The following is a 21,046-nucleotide window of genomic DNA, read 5'->3' on the forward strand; positions in this document are numbered from 1 at the left end:
AGGAGCTGTCTGCGGCGGGGAGTGCTGCACTGAGCATGTTCGAGCCCATCCTAGTCCAAGCTGCAGCAGCAGCAGCAGCAGCAGCCACAGCAGCAGGAGCCGCCTCTCATTATGCAAAGCAGCGGCTCCGGCAGATGGAAGAGGGGCCAAACAAGAGCGCGTTTCCTTTCCTGCTGGGCAGTTTGCACATTGGCCTGGCTTCCCCGGGACTCTCCTCCAGACCAAGCCGGGGAATGAAAACCTCTGGGATGGCCTGACTGCGGGCTGGGCGGCATTGCAGCGGGATTGCAACATGGGAAACCAGGATGGCAAATTGAAGAGGAGCGCAGGTGATGCCTCCCTTGAAGGAGGGGGAGGTGGTGGCTGTGGCGGGGAGGATGCTGTTGGGCCCAGGGATACTGAAAGCACCAAGAAGGGGAGCGGGGGCAAGAAGGCGCTGGGCAAACATGGAAAGGGGGGAGGGGGAGGTGGCAGTGGAGAGCCTGGCAAGAAGAAGAGCAAGTCGGACTCGAGAGCCTCGGTTTTTTACAACCTGCGGATCAGGAAGAACCTATCTAAGGGAAAGGGGGGTGTCGGTTCTCGGGAAGATGTGCTGGACTCCCAAGCCCTGCAAACAGGGGAGCTGGACAGCGCTCACTCCTTGGTCACCAAAACCCCTGATCTCAGCCTGTCTGCTGACGAGGTGGGCCTGTCAGATACAGAGGGCACAGACCCCTTTGAAGTCACCCGTCCAAGTGCGGTAAGGCCTGCGGGGTTCGGGGTTCAATCTGCCACAGAAGGGGATTTGGAAACAGCCCCTGGGGCGCAAGATGGACAAAGGACCAGTTCAGGCTCAGATACAGACATCTATAGCTTTCATTCGGCCACAGAGCAGGAGGACTTGCTCTCAGACATTCAGCAGGCAATTCGACTCCAGCAGCAGCAACAACAGCAGCACCAGGGCAGTGCGGTCAGCTCCGGGGACCCTTCAGCACCCCTGGGTTCTGCTCCTCTCCAACCGGGGGCCTTTCTTGGCCTGGACCACTTTCTATTGGGGCCTGTTAGTACGGCTGGAGAAGCACCAGGGAGTCCAGATACGGAGCAAGCTTTATCTGCCCTCTCTGACCTCCCAGACAATTTGCCCCCTGAGCTTCCAGTGCAGGGGAAGCCACCGCCCCCTAGCGGCGTGGATTGGGAGGTCACTGCCCCCGTAGCTACTGTGCCGTCGACCACAGAGTCTCCTCCTTCCACTGCCTTTCCCTTCCCAGAGCCGGGGTTGGAGGAGACTGCAACTGTACCTTCTGTTGGGGGAGCAGGAGATACAGATGATGATGATGAGGATGCATTTGAGGATGCTCCCCGGGGTTCTCCCGGGGAGGAGTGGGATAAGGGCACCCAGGAAACTCCCTCCGAGGTAGGAGAGGAAGAGGGTGAAGTACCAGGGGCATGTCCAACGCCTCCCCAGATGGACAGCCCTGCCCCCAGTCCCCGTTGCTTCAAGCCTTACCCACTAATTAATCCTTGTTACATCAAGACCACCACTAGGCAACTTAGCTCACCTAACCACTCACCTTCACAGTCCCCCAGCCAGAGCCCCCGGTTTATGAGAAGGCTGGAGTCTTCTTTGAGCCGGAGTCAGAGGGCTACCTTGGCCTCAAATGCCACCCAGGTCAAGAAGCACAAGGCAAGTGGCAGCAGCCTGGTGGGGGGACTTAGCCGCTCTGCTGACTGGACAGAAGAGGTGGAGAGGAGGGAGCCCAGGGTGGGTGGCTCAGCAGACCTGCTTGAGTGTGGGGCAGCCCAGGAAGGAACTGATGGAACCCCCCCAACTCTATCCAGAAAGTCCTCAGGAGTGCAGCCTGCCACTGATGGCTTCCAGAATGTATTCACGGGTGAGTTGACTTCTCCTACCTTTTTCTCAGACTTCCACTGTTTCTAGAGACCCTAGTACTGTCATTCATATCACAATCCTCCTATCTCACCTTTTAAAAAAATCTGTACCAAATTTGTTGTGAATTGTTTTTTTTTGGGGGGGGGTTATTTGTTTGTTTGTTTGTTTGTTTGTTTTTGCAACCCTTTACTTCCTGCTGCCTTCATTCCAACCAGTAGGTGAAGTCTTCATATGCTCTGTTTGGTCAACAAGAGCACATGATCTTGAAAGTATTTGACAGATTGCATATTTTCCTGACCTCTTGCCCTCATTCCCTCCTCTTCCAAGCACAACACTTCGATTAGTTTGTGTTGTCCCTATTTATATTATGCCTTGTGTCATATGCTTAGTTCTGTATGTATATGTGTTTCTCCTTCCCCTTTGATTATAAGCTACTTGAGGGTAAGTATTGTCATTTTTATTTTTCTATCTTCAAAAACTACTACAGTGACTTGTACATAGTAGGGACTTAATACATCTTTATTGAATTGAATTTACTACAATAATCGAGAGGGACATAATTAGTCCTGTGAAACATATGATCAAAATTAGCCATTGCAAGGACGTTCATTTTTCTTCCTAACTGGTAAATCCATCCATGTTCTCTTCAGTGACAGAGAAAAGTAATAAGTTTGAATGACTAAAAGACGTGCTGTATCAAGATTTCATCACAAACTGAAAGCTAGCACAGGAGCATAAAACAGCCTTTAGTTTTGTTTTGTTTTTTTCCTAATTCTCCCAAGCTGAACTCTGTTCAAAATAATTTTCCTACTTCTGCATCTTTGCCCACACCATTCTTTCTTACTTGATATACATTTCCCTGTTTCCCTTCCTCTTCTCTTTCTAGGTCCAGCTCTGAGACAGCTTTATATGTCTCTTTAGCCCACAGTAATCACATTTCCTCCAGAATCATTGCAGTTAATCTTTTTATGGTAGCCTCAGTATTACAGGAATTTGCTTCAGATTTAACTGCTCCTCCAAAACATTTAAATAGTCTTTTAAAGTGTATTGATACATATATATCAACTCCAAAGGGAATACTCAGTATAATAATTGTTTGGTTTTATGGATGAGTCAATACAATATGCACCTTGAAGTGGATGCCAAAACACAAACTGCAGTACTTGGCCATCCTTTATGTGGCTTTTGTAACAGATACCTACACAGACATGACAATTAACCACAATTGGAGGGTCAGTGTGTTGCAGTAAATGTTGAACCACCTAAGTGAGTTATCTTCTCTTGTATGCTCAAGTCAGAGCTTTTAGGTCCCGGGGCCTTGCCTTCAGAATGCCTTAATAAATTGTCAAACTGACACATGTATAATTAATGACCTTTTTGTGAAGTCTTCTTTCAACTAACGAATGGGAAGTTAAGTTAATAGTCATTCATGGGGGAAAGTTTGAAAATTAAGCAAGTAGAAAACCTAATAAAAGTGGAACTTATTAATAAATGTCTGTGCATGTTGAAATGATTTGTGACTGTTATTAATGTATGAGGAAAGCTTCCTCTTACTGATACCTCTAATGAGTAAATGCAAAAGTAACAGATCTGAATGACTTACTTCCATTGCTTGAATTCTACTTATTATTTATATCACTGTTCTTGTTGCATATGAGGAATACATGAGAGATAGTATGGAGTGGTGGATAGAATGCCATACTCAGAGTCATCAAGATGAATTCAAATCTAGCCTGACACTTACTTGCTATGTAATTCTGGGCAAATTATTCAACTTCTCAGTGATTCAGGTATCTCCTTAAAACTTATCTAACAAATTATAGGTTATAATCAGCATTAGTGGAGAGTATAAAGAGTACAAATTTTGTGGTTAAGAATAGCATATTCTATTTCTTCATATGATCCCTTTCTTCCTTTTCTCCATTAACTTCTTTGCATGCATTATTTAAGAAAAATATTAGTAGATTTGGAATCCATATATTTATAAATATAAATCCATATATTTTTAAAATTTAATTATGGTATCTGTATAGGAAGGGGGTCAGAGAAATTGAAGTCTTATTCATTTCTTAGACTTTGTGAATTTCATAAAGACAAGTATAGGTCTTACTGGTAAAAAGTCAAATACTGAACCGCACATGTGTAGTAGCTTATATTTATACAATGCATTACAAAAGTTGAAAGACAAAACTTTCACTGCACTACCATTAATGATGTCACTGATGGGGGTGATCTTTGTAGTTACAATGACTTGGAATCTATGTAATTTGAATTAGTATTTAATCAGTTATACTGTTAAAATATATTTACCTTTTATTAGTGATAAGTTGATCTTTTTTCAGTAAAATTTAATGATTATTTTCATTCTTACATCACTTATATTTCCCAATATTTGTCCCTTGCCTTACTTTATAAATAATAAGACTTTGCAGGAGTTGGGGCAAACCTCACTGGTAAAATGTGGGAATGATAACACCTACCTTACAGAGTTGTTGTTGTAAGGAGCGAATGAAATAACATATGTAAAGTGCTCTACAAACCTTAATACATTATATAAATGTTAGCTATTAAAGATGCATTGTCTTCACTCTATTTTTTAACAGTTGAAATTGCAGGTGAATCTTGGGGCTTTGAAGCAAGTGGCTAGTTAATATCAGGAGCCGCCTTAGCAGCAAACCATCATCTTGAAGATGACTAGCCTTCGAAAATTCTGACCCTTCAGTTTTGCCTTGCAATGAAAAAACTGGGGACATAGTGTATGGATGTAATATAAATTATCTTCAAAATGGTCTTGGTTGCTTGGTCTCTGTTTTATTTTCTTTGACTAATGAAAATAGGTAGTCATATGTTACAATCTGTGGATGTCCATATACATATACATGTATGTAATTATGCAAAAGATCTGGGATTTTTGTCAGCATGGAGAACTGCAAGCATTGAAAGTCTCATCACAAAGGAAAATCATAACCTGAATGTGACCTTAGTAGTTAAGCTAGCTATAGGCTGCGGCTTGAGCTACATAGAGGTTGTGACTTGCCTAGGGTCATACAACTTTACAGTATCAGATATTTGGTTGAATCTGGGTTTTCCTTATTTGAAGCCTAGTACGCTCTCTACTTTGTTTACCTTTTAACCACTTTATATTATCTACTTCATAAATATTATTAAAAAGATAGGTGGCCATTTTTTGCCTCCCATTTTGCTGAAGAAGAAGTAAGGTAGACAAAGAAGTGAAATCACTTTCTCAAGGTTATATGGTGATTCAGTAGCAGTGCCAGAAATAGAAATCTTCTGATTTCCGCTTGGATGCCTAATGTTACAAGAAAATTTTAACTTTTTTTTAAAAAGAGATTGGTTCTATTGTATTTGCAAATATTTGAGGAATTTTATGTTCTCTACATTTTACATGACACCATAATTTTTTTTATTTTAAAACCATATATATACTATTTTGTTATTTTTTCCCAAAAGTTTTTACTTGGGTACCATCGGTGTAATATTCATTATATTTCTTTCTCTCTTTGCAAATCGCTTGGATGACATATTCCATGTGGCAACAGTGTAAATCCAGACTTCCTCCAGGGGTCCTTTATTTATTGACTATTTGCTCATTATTTAGGCATTGTTTCTGGTTTCTTCCCACAGCTTACCTTGCTATGACTGTCCCTGAAACGTCCAAAGGCCAAGAGAGCATTTGCTGTGTCCTGGGGGAATTGTCTCTGGCCTTCATTATATGTGTATTTGGATCAATTCACTGTCTGCTGCCTTGGAAAGCAACTTGATTATTATATCTATGAAGTTCCATAGGCACCTTTTATTTTGAGCCACAGCCCTAAATAAAGGAATAGATGTTTTTCTCTTTGTACTGACTAGAGAACATTAGGAGAAAGTTTATAGTAACCTGTTTTTGTGTATATTAGAGAAAGTTGTTGTTCATTTTCTTTTCTTTCTTTCTTTCTTTCTTTTTTTTTTTTTGAAACTTTACATCATTTAACCCTTCTTTATTTCCTTGTTTTCGGAAGCAAAGATGGTCTTGCTATGCTACCAGGAGATAATCTCATGGGGAAGACATTCATATTGAAACTACCTTACAATCCATTCAATATGAATGCTTCCAATTTTTAGAAAAGAAAGGGATATGGAAAATGAGAAATTTCATTAATATACCATATATGTAAAGCATATTCCACAAAATGCCATATATCTAGAGCCATCAAGGAATGACGTGTCTTTTCCCCTATTTTCCAGACTACTGATGCTTGCCTTTTAAATTGTCAAAGAAGGTTTTTATTTATATAATTTTTGATGGAAAACTTTCAGAAATATTACATGCTTCTAGGCTTTTCTGTCATAAGAGGATCTTGAATTCTTTTTAACCTTTGCTTGATGACTCCAGGTCATTATTATGAACATGCTGTCCTGCTCTGGACTATAATACAGCAATGCCCCCAGGTCTGTTGAGCTATGTTGGGCTGTTTGTCCCTATAGCAAATGGACTAAGATTGCCATGCTTTTTAAGATTCTGAATCTGGTTTTAGTAGTATTTTTTTCTTTTGTTTGTTTTTTCTATCCCCCTTTCTGTCATCTTTTCAGCTGTTACTTCTTAGGGCTATCAAATGTGCTTTGTGCTCAACCAACCTTGTTAAAATTGCATATGGAATAAGAGAAAAGACCCTCTGAGGGGTTCTCTTACAAGTAAGATGCAGGGAATTTAGTGGATGAATTTGGGGATGTAAACTTTGACTACTTAGCCCATTTCAACAAATCTACTTCTGCCAGGTGTGATGGTACATGCTTGTAGTCCTCTCCTCCTGTGGACACTGAAGCTGGTAGATTACTTGAATTCAGGAGTTCTGAAATACAGTGAGCTATGCAGGTTGGGTATCCACACAAAGTTTGACACAAATGGGGAATCCCTGGGGAAAAGGAGCCAGCGGGCTGTCTAAGGAGGGTGAAACTACCCATGTCAGAATCAAAGCAGGTAAAAGTTTCTATGCCAATCAGTAGTGGGGTCAGGCCCATAAGTGGTTACTGCACTTCCTGTCTGGATGAGATAGTGAGATCTATGACTTAGGAAAAAAAATACATCGATTGTCTTGGCTGGGTCTGTCTAGCTAGTTGATAAGTACCAGTATTAAAATGGAAAGAATGTAGCACTTGCTTAGTAGAGAATTGGCTTTGAATTCTAGTTCAGTCACTAACTATTATCTTTGGGCAAATCATTGCCTTTCTCTGGCCTTTAGTTCTCACCTCTTTAAAATGTGGATGTGGGGCTAAATGGTCTTTTAAGGCCTCTTGCAGTTCCACCAATCTCTGATTCTCTCATGTATGTCACCATATCCTAAAGGTTCTAAAGGTGAAGACGACTTCTGAAAGGATGTGAAATCAGTACATTTTCAGTGCTAACAAAATAAAACCACTTACCCTGCATGTAAATACTCCTTTGTAAAATTCCATGCTACAGTTTCAATTATGCTAGAGGTCAGAACTCGGCATATAGTGATTTTTTTAAAAATCTACCTTTTTTTCTTCCAACAAGCTTATTTAAAAAAAAAAAGAGAGATTGGATTTTTTTTTTTCTTTTTGGGAGAAGGTGGGGGTTAAGGTGTGGGTTAAGGATGGAGTATAGAATAGAAAATAAATAAAAATATAAGCTATTTTGACAACTGTTTTATAATGACAATAAACTAGTACACAGGAAGTCTTATGAAGCAACACAATAAAACTTAAAGACTGATGGGTTCCCATGGCAAGGCTGAAGTTTTAGTCTCTGGTATTTGGAATTTAGATTACAGTCCTTGTTATTTAGGTAGATCACTGAGTAGGTAATACAGTCCATGCTTTAACCAGACTTGAATAGTCATGATATATACACAGCTTTTTCAATATAACCTAAAAAAATCACACATATGCTTTCCCTGTCCCATGGTACCAGCACTACAGGATCTTTCTATATCCAACGGCGATTTGGTGATTGTGGCAAGTGGAATTATTAGCCAATACTAGAAGAAGTACCATTAAAGCATTTTTGATTTGGTCAGAAAATCCACTTCCAGTTCTCCCCTTCCCCCACTTCTGTAGGTCTCTAGTATTCAGAATGTGGGTCTGGATGGTAGTCAAGCAATCCACATACCTTTCAGTGATGGCTTTTAATGACTGCTTTTGGAGCTGATGACTGGTCTAGTCTTTAGTGCATTTAAGCAGCTGGATAGATGCCAAATGTATTTGAAACTGAACAGGTGCTTTCAGACTTATGATGCCATATGATGCTTTTGAAAGAGGTGCTGGAATTACACTGGTGGAGGGTGCTTATAATAGTTACTCTAACACGGGGTAGTATGTGAATGTTATTTCTATCATTTTTCTTGATGGGGAACATAGGTTTTGAAGCTAAGGGGTACCTCAGGAATCATTTTATAGTCCAAACCTTTCACCTTACAGAGAAAAGAAAATTGAGACCCATAGAGGTAATCTGCCTTGCCTCAAATAACTCAAGTAGTAAGTGTGAAAGCCTTGTTTCCAATCCAGATCTGTTGACTCCAGTCAGAAGAGCTGCTTGCACTAAAATACACTAGGACTCTTTGTACCATGAGCAATGTTGTGTTCACATTTTTTCTGCTTTTGTCAAGTGTTAGTCATACACTAGATATTTATTAAATACTTCTAAAATAAAAATGAATTTGCACTATAAAAAACTCTCACACTTGAAAAATTATTTTCTTAAATAGGTAAAAACAAACACTAGGTGGTGCAGTGAATAGAGTACTAGGCCTGAGGTTAAGAAGACTCATCTTCTTGAGTTCAAATCTAGCCTCAGACATTTACTGGCTGTGTGACCCTGAACAAGTTGCTTAACCCTGTGTGCCTCAGTTTCCTCATTTGTTAAATGGACTAGAGAAGGAAATAGAAACCACTCCAGTATCATTGCCAAGAAAACCCCAAATAGGGTCACAAAGAGTTGGACACAACTTAAATAACTCAAAAAAGAAAAAGAAAAAAAAACAAGCATAGACATTTCACTAGAGAGGCAGAGTCAGGGGGGGCAGCTAGGTGGCATAGTGGATAAGCTCTGGCCTTGGAGTCAGGAGGACCTGAGTTCAAATCCGGCCTCAGATACATGACACTTACTAGCTGTGTGACCCTGGGCAAATCACTTAACCCCTATCACCTCTCCAAAAAAAAAAAAGGTATAAATAAAAGGTAGAGCAGCCCCAACAATTAGTCATGTCATTTCCAGTCACTCTAAATAAAAAGGAGCATTTCAGAAAGTCATTTCAACTATCAGATAGTACAGAATGAAGACAGCTGCCTATTTTGTGTCCTTGTTGCTTAAATAGAACATCCAGGCCATCTATCTCTTCATTTTCCAACTGGCTGCACTCCTTTGGACTTTTTCATCATGCCCCCAGGAGCTTCATCATCAGCATCCTCATCATCCTAAAAGACTGAATCAGCTTTGGCACTCAGACCTCATCAGTATCCTCTGCTCCTCTGATTGAATAGCAGAGCAATGAACCTAAAACCACCACATAAAGCAGGGACTGTCTTTTTCTTATTTATCCCTTACACTTAACATAATGCCTAGCATATTATAAGCACATAAATATTTATTGACTGACCTCCACAATGCTAAAAGGTTTCAATAATTTCATTATTTCCCTTCTATTGCATCATTAATCCCATAAGCAGATGAAGCTTTGCAAAAAAAAAAAAATGTCTGCCTTCCTCATTCTCATTTTCTCAGAACTTTTCTCATTTGCTATGGACAAAGTAGGAAAGTTCAAACATGTTTAGGGGATGGTAAATGGATCAATTTGTCTGGAGCAGAGAATGTGGAGAACATGGAAAGGAGAGGTCATGGGTAATGTGAATAGAAAAGGAATAATAACAATAAACACCTGTGAACTGATTAGTTAGTTGAAGTATTACAGTATAATCTACATGCAAAACACATTTGTTATTGTTCAGTTGTGTACAACTCTTCATCACGCATTTTGGGGTTTTCTTGGCAAAGATACTTGAGTGGTTTGTCATTTCCTTCTCCAGCTTATTTTATGGATAGGGAACTGAGGCAAACATGAATAAGTTATTTGCCCAGGGTCATATAGCTAGTAAGTATCTGAGACTAGATTTGAACTCGGGAAGATGAGTCTTCCTGACTCCTGGCCTTCTACTCTGTCCACTGCACCACCTAGCTGCCTCACAAAACACATACAAACAGTAATAATACACAGTATAATACCCTAAGAGTAGTAAAGAGTTGAAACCACATGTTATGTGAGTTCTTAAGTAAATGAAGACTAGGGAAGACTTCACCATGGTGGGAGCATTTAAGTCCTTCTTTAAAAAAATGTTCTGAAATTCAAGAGACAAAGAAGGAGAGGAAGGGTTTTCTAAATTTAGAGAATAGAATATATGCAAAGACATGGGACTGGAAGAGTGCCAAACATGTTCAGAAAAATATATAGAGAGAATAGTCCAGTTTATCAAAAACATATACTGTCTAAATGGGAATTAAATGATGTAAGGCTGGAGGGGTAGGTTGGTGTCAGACTGGAGGGGGTCTTGAATGCCTGGCAAAGGGGTTTGAACTTTTGCTAGGGAGGCAATTGGAAGCCACTGAAGGTGGGTGAAAGAGGGAATAAAACTTTACAGAGTACCTACTCTTTGCAGGGCACTGTGATAAATACTTTTACAAATATTATCTCATTTGATCTTCACAATGACCCTGTGAGGTAGGAGCTATTATTATCCCCATTTTACAGTTGAGGAAACAGACAATCAGAGATTAAGTGACTTGTCCCTGATCACACAGCTAGTAAGTTTCTGAGGCTGGAGAATTTGAACTTGGGTTTTCCTGACTCTGGACCAATCCTTTCTCCACTGTACCACCTCAAGATGGGTATGAAAGATCAATTAGAGGCAGGGGAAGAATAGTAATAGGAAGATCTATTGGGAGGGTATCGCTGTGGTCCAAGGTAGGTGGTCAAGACATTGTGTTCTAGGGTGCTGGCACTGGGGAAGGAGAATAGGTCAGTTATTTCATGGAAGTAGTAATGGCAGGACTTGGTGACTGTGAAGAGTGAGAAAGAGTAAGAAGTCAGAGATGTTGCTAAAATTTTATACATAGAAACTATAAATCTGGGAGCCACAGGCAGAAACAGTGAAGTCATAAGGAGAAAGCACGGGTGCTTTTTGGGGGAAGGGGATATTAAGCTTGTAGTAAGCACTATCTAGAGAATGTCCTTTCAAGGTTACTCTTATCCCTCTAAAGGGAACATAATAGGAGATCAGATCTTCCTACAAAGTTGTATTTTGAAAATTTATTGCTTTTATTTATTGACATGGATGACGTTGACTATGTCCATGCCAGCAATGAAGTCTATTTATATCTTGAAATAAAGATATTTTTAGACCTAGGAGTGGTCATAGAGACGATGGAGAAAATGATGATGGCAAATATTATTGACAATAAGATTTTTGATGCTCAAATTTTAACTAAATTTTAAGGAGAATTTGATTTGCTGGATGGTTAGTTTGTGGAGTGAACAGTTTACATCCAGATGTTTGCATATTGGAGAAAAAGCTCAGCTTATGATGTGTGTACAGTGGTCAGTCCGATTTTATGGTAATAAATTAATCAAGGGGCCCATAACAATGTGTGACCCAGGGATTTACAAGAGTAGAAGTCTTTTCCCAGTCCTACCACCAGATAACATATTATTGAGCAAGTCATTTAAATTAGAAGTGTCTTTTATTATCTAAGTAATAAGATTGCTCTGGTATCTTGAAAGGATGGAGAACTGTATAGGTTTAATTAATGATTGAATCTAAAGGAGTCTCACAAAGATACAATGAAATGATGCCATTAATTCTATGAATTAACTATACTATAGTGCACTTCATTTTTAGGTTTTATGTTTACTTTATTTTCCCTAGTATTTGTAAATGTTTTTTTATCCCACTTTTTTAGAAATTAGATCTGGAGTGACTTTGTACACTGCCATTTAGGGCTTTGTATTTCCATTTTACAAATTACTCAGGAAATAGAAGCACAGAAGGGATCCCTTGAGTTTTCAAAAGATGTGTTTTCTGATCTTTAAGCAGGTTTAGCCTATTTGGAGAATGTGCCACATTAAAAACAGATGAAGTAGAATGGGCCAATTTCACAACTTAAACTTAGAAGGATTTTTAATACTTTATGGGTAGTTTTATAAACCAAAATACCCTTAATTGGTTTTTTATCTTAACATTCTTATTTAAAATTTTGAGTTCCAGATTCTTCTTCTTGCCTTTCCCTCCCCTGCCCCTAGACAGCAAGCAATCAGATATAAGTTATACATATGCAATTCTGTAAAACATTTCCAAATTAGCCATTTTGTTCAAGAAGGCTCAATTTTTTTTAATGAAAGAAAGTGAAAACTAGCATGCTTCAGTCTATATTTAAACAATATCATTTCTTTCTCTGGAGGTGTATAGTGTGTTTCATCATTAGCCTTTTGGGATTGTCATAGATCATTGTATTGCTGAGAAAAGTTAGGTCATTCACAATTCTTCACTGAACAATATTGCTGTTTCTGTGTACAGTGTTCTCCTGGTTCTGTTCACTTCACTAAACATCAGTTCATGTAAGTCTTTCCAGGTTTTTCTGAAATCATCCTGCTTGTCATTTCTTACAGCACAATAATATTCCATTACAATCATATACCACAGTTTGTTTAGTCATTCCCCAATTGATAGGCATCCCTTTTATTTCCAGTTCTTTACCATCACAAAAAGATAAGTTCTTTTCCCTTTCTTTGGATGTCTTTGAGATATAGACCTAGCAGTGATATTGCTGGATCAAAGGGTATGCACAGTTTTACAACTCTTTGGGCATAGTTCCAAATTGCTCTCCAGAATGGTTGGATCAGTTCACAACTCCACCAACAGTGTACTGGTGTCCCAGTTTTCCCACATGCCTCCAACATCCAACATTTTCCTTTTTTGTCATATTATCCAATCTGATAGGTGTAAGGTGGTACCTCAGAGTTGTTTTAATTTGCATTTCTCTGATCAATAGTGATTTAGAGCATTTTTTCATATGACTATAGATAGCTTTAATTTCATCATCTGAAAACTGCCTGTTCATATCCTTTGACCATTAATCAATTGGGAAAAGACTTGTATTTTTATAAATTTATCTCAGTTCTCTATCAATTTGAGAAATGAGGCCTTTATGAGAAATACTTCTTGCAAAAAATTTCCCCAATTTTCTGCTTTCCTTATAATTTTTGTTGCATTGGTTTTGTTTATGCAAAAACTTTTTAATTTTACCTAATCAAAATTATGTATTTTACATTTTAATGCCTTCTATATCTTTTTTGGTTGTAAATTCTTGGCTTATCCATAAATCTTACAGATAAGTTATTTTATGCTCTCTTAATTTGCTTATAATATCACCCTTATGTATAAATTATGAACTTATCTTGGTAAAAGGTGTGAGATGTTGGTCAATACCTAGTTTCTGCTATACAGTTTTCCAGTTTTCCCAGAAGCTTTCATGAAATAATGAATTTTTGTTCTAAATGCGTTGATTTTTGTGTTCGTCATATACCTGATTACTCTGAACATTTACTATAATGTAATTTGTACCTAATCTATTCCACTGATCCACAACTCTATTTCTTAGGTAGTGCTAGATTCTTTTGATAATTACTGCTTTAAAATAAAGTTTGAGATCTGGTATGGCTAGACCACATTCTTTTGCATTTTAAAAATTGAATCCCTTGATATCCTTGAGCTTTTGTCCTTCCAGATGAATTTTGCTATTATTTTTTCTAGCTGTATAAAATATTTTTGACAGTTTGTTTAGTATGGCACTGAATAAATAGATTTATTTAGGTAGAATCATAATTTTTATTATACTAGCTCAGCCTACCCATGAATAATTATATTTTTCCAATTGTTTAGATCTTACTTTGTGTGAAAAGTGTTTTATTGTTTTGTTCATATGGTTCCTGGGTTTGTCTTCACAGGTAGAATCCCAAGTATTTTATATTGTCTACAGTTATTTTAAATGGAATTTCTCTTTCTATCTCTTGCTGCTAGACTTTGTTGGTAATATACAGAAATGTTGATGACTTATGTGGGCTTCTTTTGTATCCTGCAACTTTACTAAAATTGTTAATAATTTCAAGTAGTGTTTTTAGTTGATTAAGATTTTCTAAGTACAATATCATATCATATTCAAAGAGGGATAGTTTTGTTTCCTCATTGCCTATTCTAATTATTTTAATTTATTTTTCTTGTCTTATTGCTATAGCCTACATTTGTAGTATAACATTAAATAATAGAGGTGATAATGGGCATCTTTGCTTCACCCCTGATTGTATTGGGAAGGCTTCTAGCTTATCACTATTACAGATAATGCTTGCTGATGATATTAGATAAATATTACTTATCATTTTAAGGTATGTAACATTTCTTCCTGTGCTCTCTAGTGTTTTTAATAGGAATGGGTGTTGTATTTTGTCAAAGGCTTTTTCTGTATCTATTGAGATAATCATATGATTCCTGGTTTGGGTATCAACATCATATTTGTATCATGGAAGGAATTTGCTAGGACTGCTGCTTCACCTGTTTTTCCAAATAGTTTATATAGTATTGGGATTAATTATTCTTTAAATGTTTAATAGAATTTGTTTGTGAATCCATCTGTTCCTAGGGATTTTTTCTTAGGAAGTTCATGGATGGCTTGTTCAATTTAGTTTTCTAAGGTTGGGTTATTGCAGTATTTTATTTCTTCTTCTGTTAATCTGGGTAATTTATATTTTTGTAGATATTCATCCATTTTATTTAGATTGTTAAATTTATTGACATATAATTGGGCAAATTAGCTCCTAACAATTGTCTACATTTCCTCTTCATTGGTGATGAATTCACCCCTTTCATTTTTGATACTAGTAATTTGGGTTTCTTCTCTCCTTCTTTAAATCAAATTAACCAATGGTTTACCTATTTATTGGTTTTTATTTATTAGTTCAATTTTTTTTTACTTTCAATTTTATTATTATCTCCTTTGATCTTCAGAATTTCCAATTTGGTGTTTCATTGGGGGGGGTTAATTTGTCCTTTTTGTAGTTTTTTTTTTAGTTTCATGCTAATTCATTGATCTACTTTTTCTCTATTTTATTGATGTATGCAATTAGAAACATAAATTTTCCCGTAAGTACTGCTTTGGCTGCATCCAATAAATTTTGGTAATTTGTCTCATTGTTGTCATTTTCTTCAATGAAATTATTGATTGTTTCCATGACTTGTTCTTTGACCCACTTGATTTTTAGGATTAGATTATTTAGTTTCTAATTAATTTTTAATCTCTATCATTCATTATTAAATGTAATTTTTATTGCATTGTGATCAGTAAAGAATGCATTTACTATTTTTGCTTTTCTGCATTTGGTTATGAGGTTTTTATGTAATAATGCATGGTCAGTTTTTGTGTAGGTGACATGTACTGCAGAGAAAAAGCTATATTCCTTTCTATTCTCATTCAATTTTCTCCAGAGATCTATTAGATCTAACTTTTCCAGAATTTTATTCACCTCCTTAACCTCTTTCTTGTTTATTTTTTGGTTAGACTTATCTAGTTCTGAGAGGGGAAACCTGAGGTCCCCTACTAGTACAGTTTTATTATCTATTTCCTCCTGTAAGTCATTCAACTTCTTCAAAAATTTAGATGCTATACCTTTTGGTGCATATGTTTAGTATTGATATGACTTCATTGTTTTTGGTACCTTTCAGCAAGATATAGTTTCCTTCCTTATCTCTTTTAATTGGAACTATTTTTGCTTTTGCTTTGTCTGAGATCATGATTGCTATCCATGTTTTCTTTGTTTCAGCTGAAGCATAATAAATTCTGCTCTCTCCCCTTACCTTTACCCTGTGTGTATCTCTTTGTTTCAAATGTGTTTCTTGTAAACAACATGTTGTAGAATTCTGGCTTTTAATCTATTCTGCTATCTGCCCTCATTTAACTGGTGAATTCATCCCATTCACATTTATAGTTATGATAACTGTGTATTTCCCTCCATGCTATTTTCCTCTTGTTTATCCCCATCTCACTCTTACCCCCTACCTTTTCCCTCCTCAGAAGTGTTTTACTTCTGGTCACTGCCTTCTCCACTAGACCCTCCCTTTTATGAGTCCCCCCTTATTTTATCCCTGTTCCTTTTTACTTCCTTACAGGGTAAGATAGATTTCTGTATCTAATTGAATGTGTATATTATTCTCTCTTTGAGCCAATGTTGATGAGAGTAAGGTTTGAACTTTGCCTGCCATCACCCCCTCATCTTCCCCTCCATTATAATAACTCTTTCATGCCTCTTTTATGTGGGATAATTTACCCCATTCAATCTCCCCCCTCTTTCTTCTTCCAGGGCAATTTTCTTTCTTATGTCTTTATTTTTTTTTTAATGTTAATCCAAAGTTTTATTTTGAACTAGTATATTTTCCTTATTCAAGATTCATATAAATGTTATGCTGAATCATCTTAGAATATAGAGACATGTTAGAGGGAATGAAGGACTCTACCAGTTTGTACATTTTTCCAAGCTAGAAATGCTTAGAAGTTAGATTAATGATAAATTAAATAAAATGGTTTCCAGCAGACTGCAGAGTACAGTATTTGTATTTCTTTTTCTTCAACACTACTGAAATCCTAGGATCTCTGGACTTCCCAAACTCACAAGACTGTCTCCAGGACTGGACATATCCACCTTGGAATTACTGTTTGGTTACCTGTGGCTCCAAAAAGCTGTAATATATGTAGCAGCCACACCCCAGTAAGTGGTCTCTGCAAATGGGCTAAACCAGGTTATGGGTAACCAATGCAACTCAAACCCATCAGTGAGTTAGAGGGGTGTCTACCCCAAACATATGAAGAGTTCCCCCAGCAGAATGGACAGATGAGAATAATTTGTTTCAACAGCCATGAAGGTGGCTGAAGCAGGCATTGTAGAGGGCTTAGAGCTTGTTCAGACATTGCAGACATCAAGGTCATCCACTGCCTCCCAGGCCATCACCAGTTGTCTCGTCTTGTCTTGCCACTGGACTTTGATGATTCTCCGTATATGAAAAAAATTGGTACTTGTGATGCGGTCTAGAGGTTAGGGGTCCTGGAATCCCAAAATCCTGCCCAAAAGAATTCAACCCAAGCCTTCTTGCAGCCAAAAACAAGGTTTATTGAAGATTCGCCATATTAGCTAAAATTAAGGAATCTGAGATTCTATGGGCCATTGGCTAGATTCTAAGAATCAGAGCCCTCATGTCTTTATTTTGGTTTTTTGGGGTATCACCCCATCAAGTCACTTTATTACTATACCCTCTGTCTATAGTATATACTCCTTCTAATTGCTCCTATAGTAATAAAATTGTTAAGAGTTACAAATATTATGTTGCCATAAAAAAGTTTAAACTTATTTAATTTTTATGCTTTCTCTTTCTTGTTTCTTTTTTTTTCTTTTCTTTTTTTTTTAACCTTTTTATATTTCCCTTGAGTCTTGTATTTGGAGGTCAGATTTTTTAATTCACTCTGGTCTTTTAATTAGGAATGCTTGAAGGTCCTCTATTTCATTAAATATTCATTTTCCCCTGAAAGTTTATATTCAGTTTTGCTGGGTAGGTGATTCTTGGTTGTAAACCTAATTCCTTTGCCTCCCAGTATATTATATTCCAAGCTCTTTGGTTCTTTAATGTGGAAACTGTGAAATCCTGTGTAATACTGATTGTAGCTCCACAATATTTAACGTGTTTCTTTTTGACTGCTTGCAGTACTTTTTCCTTGATCTGTGAGCTCTGAAATTTGGCTATGATGTTCCTGGGAGTTTTCATTTTGGGGTTTCTTTCAGCCAGTGATTGGTGGATTCTTTCCATTTCTATCCTGCTGTCAGTTCTAATATATCAGAGACGTTTTCTTTGATAATTTTGAAAGATGTTGTCCAGACTTTTTTTTTTAACATGGCTTTCAAGTAGCCCAATAATTCTTAAATTATCTCTCCTGGGTCTATTTTCTAGGTTAGTTGTTTTTCCAATGATAAATTTCACATTTTTTTTCTATTTTTTTTTTACTGTCTTGATTTTGTTTTATTGTGTCTTGATATCTCACAGAGTCATTAGCTTCCACCTGTTCAATTATAATTTTTAAGGACTTATTTTCTTAAGTGAGCTTTTGTATTTCCTTTTCTACTTAACCAATTCTATTTTTTAGGGAGTTATTTTCCTCTATAAATTATTATATATCTTTTCTCATGCTATTGGCTTTTTTCATAATTCTCTTGCATTACTCTCATTTCTTTTCCCAATTTTTTCTCTACTTCTCTAATTTGCTTTTCAAAATACTTTTAAAGCTCTTCCAGGAATTCCTTTTGGGCCTGAGACCAAATAACATTTTTTTTTTGTTGAGGATTCACATGTAACTATTTTGATACTATTGTCCTCTTCTATACCTTGATTCTCCTTGTCACCATAGTAATTTTCTATAGTCAGGTTCCTTTTTTGTCATTTGCTCATTTTTTTCCTGCCTTTTTTGTGACTTGGTGTTTTTATGTGAGAGTTGGGCCCTGGTCCTGCTTTGTCTCAAGCTTTTTGTGCTGAGGCTCTGTGTCTTACTTCTGGCTTTCACTGTGCTTCAGGGCGTAGCTGTCTGCTTTCACTGGAGGATAGACTTACTTCTCATTTGTACTGGGGCATGGGGACTCTCTCTTAGCCTCTCCTAAGTATGGGGATTAGCTGCTGGCCTGCCCTAAGAGCGAGGCCTGGCTACTGGGTTGCTATGGTAACAGAATCTTTCTGGTGGCTGACCCTGGGGGTCCACCGAGATCTTGTTGCTAGTCTGCCCCAGGGATGGGTCCCTGCTGCTGGGTTGCTATGGAATCAGGATCTTTCTGCTGACAGGCCCCAGGGTGGGGTCACTCTGCTCTGCAGACCTGGGGTGGGGCCTCACCACTGGTCAGCATTGGGGTCAAGTCCTTTCTGGTGGCCCATGCTGGGGGTGGGGTCCCTGAGGTGGGGCCTTGCTGAGCTACACAGACTGCTCACTTGCCTAAGGTAACTACTGGTTTGCAGGAGGGCAGAGCCTTGCTTGTGGATTGCCATAGGTTTGGACCCCTGCTGCAGGCCCCCTACTGTGAAGCTGGTTCCTGCTGCTGCTCTTAGACCTCTCTCCCCTCCCACTCAAGTGAGACTAACCTTTTTTGGGGTCCTGGTAAGCTGCTTCCCTGCTCCTAGATCACTACTCAGGCAGTCTTCTAATTTTTGGAGGGGAATTTGGAAAGGCTTCAGAGGGTTACTTTCTCACTCTACTATCTTGGCACTGAAAGTTTACCCTTAACTGTTAACAAAATTTACTTGTGTTTTAAAAGAATCCAGAAAGCGCTGGGATAACAATAGATTAATGATTTTCAGTTTTTCAGAAATAGGTTGTAAATGAGTTTACAAGGAACATATTGGTAGAAGATTGGTTGTTTTGGGGCTTTCACATTGTAGACCTGTTTATAACTATTCTGGGAGCTGGGAGGTGCTTATTCTTTTTAATTTTTAAAAAGTATTTTTAGAAACCAATGACATTTTTAGACTCTAGTTTATTGCTGTTGAAGTGCTATTTACTTTAAAATAGTGGGAATGTTGATCTTTACTATCCTTTCTAGCTCTAATTTCTATAATCCTCTTGTTTCTATGAAATGTGGAAGAGCTTGGATAATACTCCAGATGGTTTTGTTATTGTTATTTAAAGTTATATAAGGTAATGAACTCAACACTAAAGTTCTGTACTGAGGACTCTTCACAGTATAAAAGCTATCTTAGTTTCCCCAAGACTAGGCCAACGGAGTAGAATGCATGACAGACCCTACCAAGCTGGAATGGTTTCAAGTAAAAACTGGTGATGGGTATATGTGCTTCTTATGTGATGTGTGAGGTGTCCTAGCTAAGCTTAAAGAGATTTGTCAAGGTGACTGTAGGACCATTATTGATGAAATCACATGTATTTTAAGCTGAACTATAGAGAGTGCAAAGATATTATTACTTACAAGGACCAGGCCCCAAATTTTCTGGTTCAATTGAATTTGTTAATTCATTGAACAAACGCTTATTAAATGACACCTGCCTGGGTACAAGGATAAAACTAGTCCTTGCCGTTAAAAAACATGGAGGATAACCTAATAGGAGTGATCGGGTACTCACAAATAGAGTAAAAACTAGAATAAGACACATGCATAAGAAAAGTGCTACAAAATCCTAGTAGAGTAGAATGGATACAAACCAGGGATCTGTATTTTGTATTACACTATTTCACATTTTTATCAGTGATTTGGATAAAGAAATAGATGATATGGTTATCAGATTATGCAAGCGCACAAAGCTGAAAGAGAAACCTAACGTAGAGTATTATAGAATTAGGATCCAAAAAGGTACTAACAGATTTGACTGCTAAACTGACCTTTAGATGGTGAAATCTAAGAGAGCCATTTTTCTCAAATTTGTTTTTTTTTTAATCAACTTTATAAGTAAAAGATAGTGGAGTTATGGCCTAAAAATCACCTTTGTTAGCAGACACTTGACTTCATTGCCAGAGAAGGAGGAATGGAAGCCAAGGGCAACACTGGCTTAAAAAAAATGCTCTTGAAAAAATCTTATATAGAAGGAAGATGAAAAGTTATGAGTATTATCTCATAAAATAAAAAGAAACTATAGACAGCAAATATCGGTTTATTTAAAGCCTGGTGAGAGACACAGCTAAACAAAATTATCCCAGGGGCATTAGGGATTAAGATGAGTGGAGGGTAATAAATAGAAGGAAAATGGATAAAAGATCTGTAAATTTTATTGTTGTTGTTGTTGAGTCATTTTAGTTGTGTATCACTCTTTGTGACCCCATTTGAGGTTTCCTTGACAAAGATACTGGAGTGGTTTACCATTTCCTTCTCCAGCTCATTTTACAGATGAAGAAACTATGGTAAACAGGGTTAAGTGACTTGCCCAGGGTCACATTGTTAGTAAGTGTCTGAGGTCAGATTTGAATTCATGAAGATGAGTCTTCCTAATTCTAAGCCCAGTACTCTGTCCACCATCACATCTAGCTGCCCTTTACACACACACACACACACACACACACACACACACACACACACACACACA

The 21,046-nt window shown here is 37.7% G+C and overlaps 1 protein-coding gene across 1 annotated transcript in view; it reads left to right on the top strand.

The window, feature by feature from the left end:
- Positions 1 to 292: 292 nt before the first annotated feature.
- Positions 293 to 21,046, top strand: part of LOC114050000 (formin-2-like) — a 473,042-nt gene continuing 452,288 nt past the window's right edge. The window contains exon 1 of the mRNA XM_027871502.1: positions 293 to 1,871. Within this exon, the coding sequence (XP_027727303.1) occupies positions 293 to 1,871 (1,579 nt within the window). The remainder of the gene's footprint in view (positions 1,872 to 21,046) is intronic.

Source organism: Vombatus ursinus, unplaced genomic scaffold, assembly GCF_900497805.2.
Source record: "Vombatus ursinus unplaced genomic scaffold, bare-nosed wombat genome assembly UNPS02014798.1, whole genome shotgun sequence".
In the NCBI taxonomy this organism is placed as follows: domain Eukaryota; kingdom Metazoa; phylum Chordata; class Mammalia; order Diprotodontia; family Vombatidae; genus Vombatus; species Vombatus ursinus.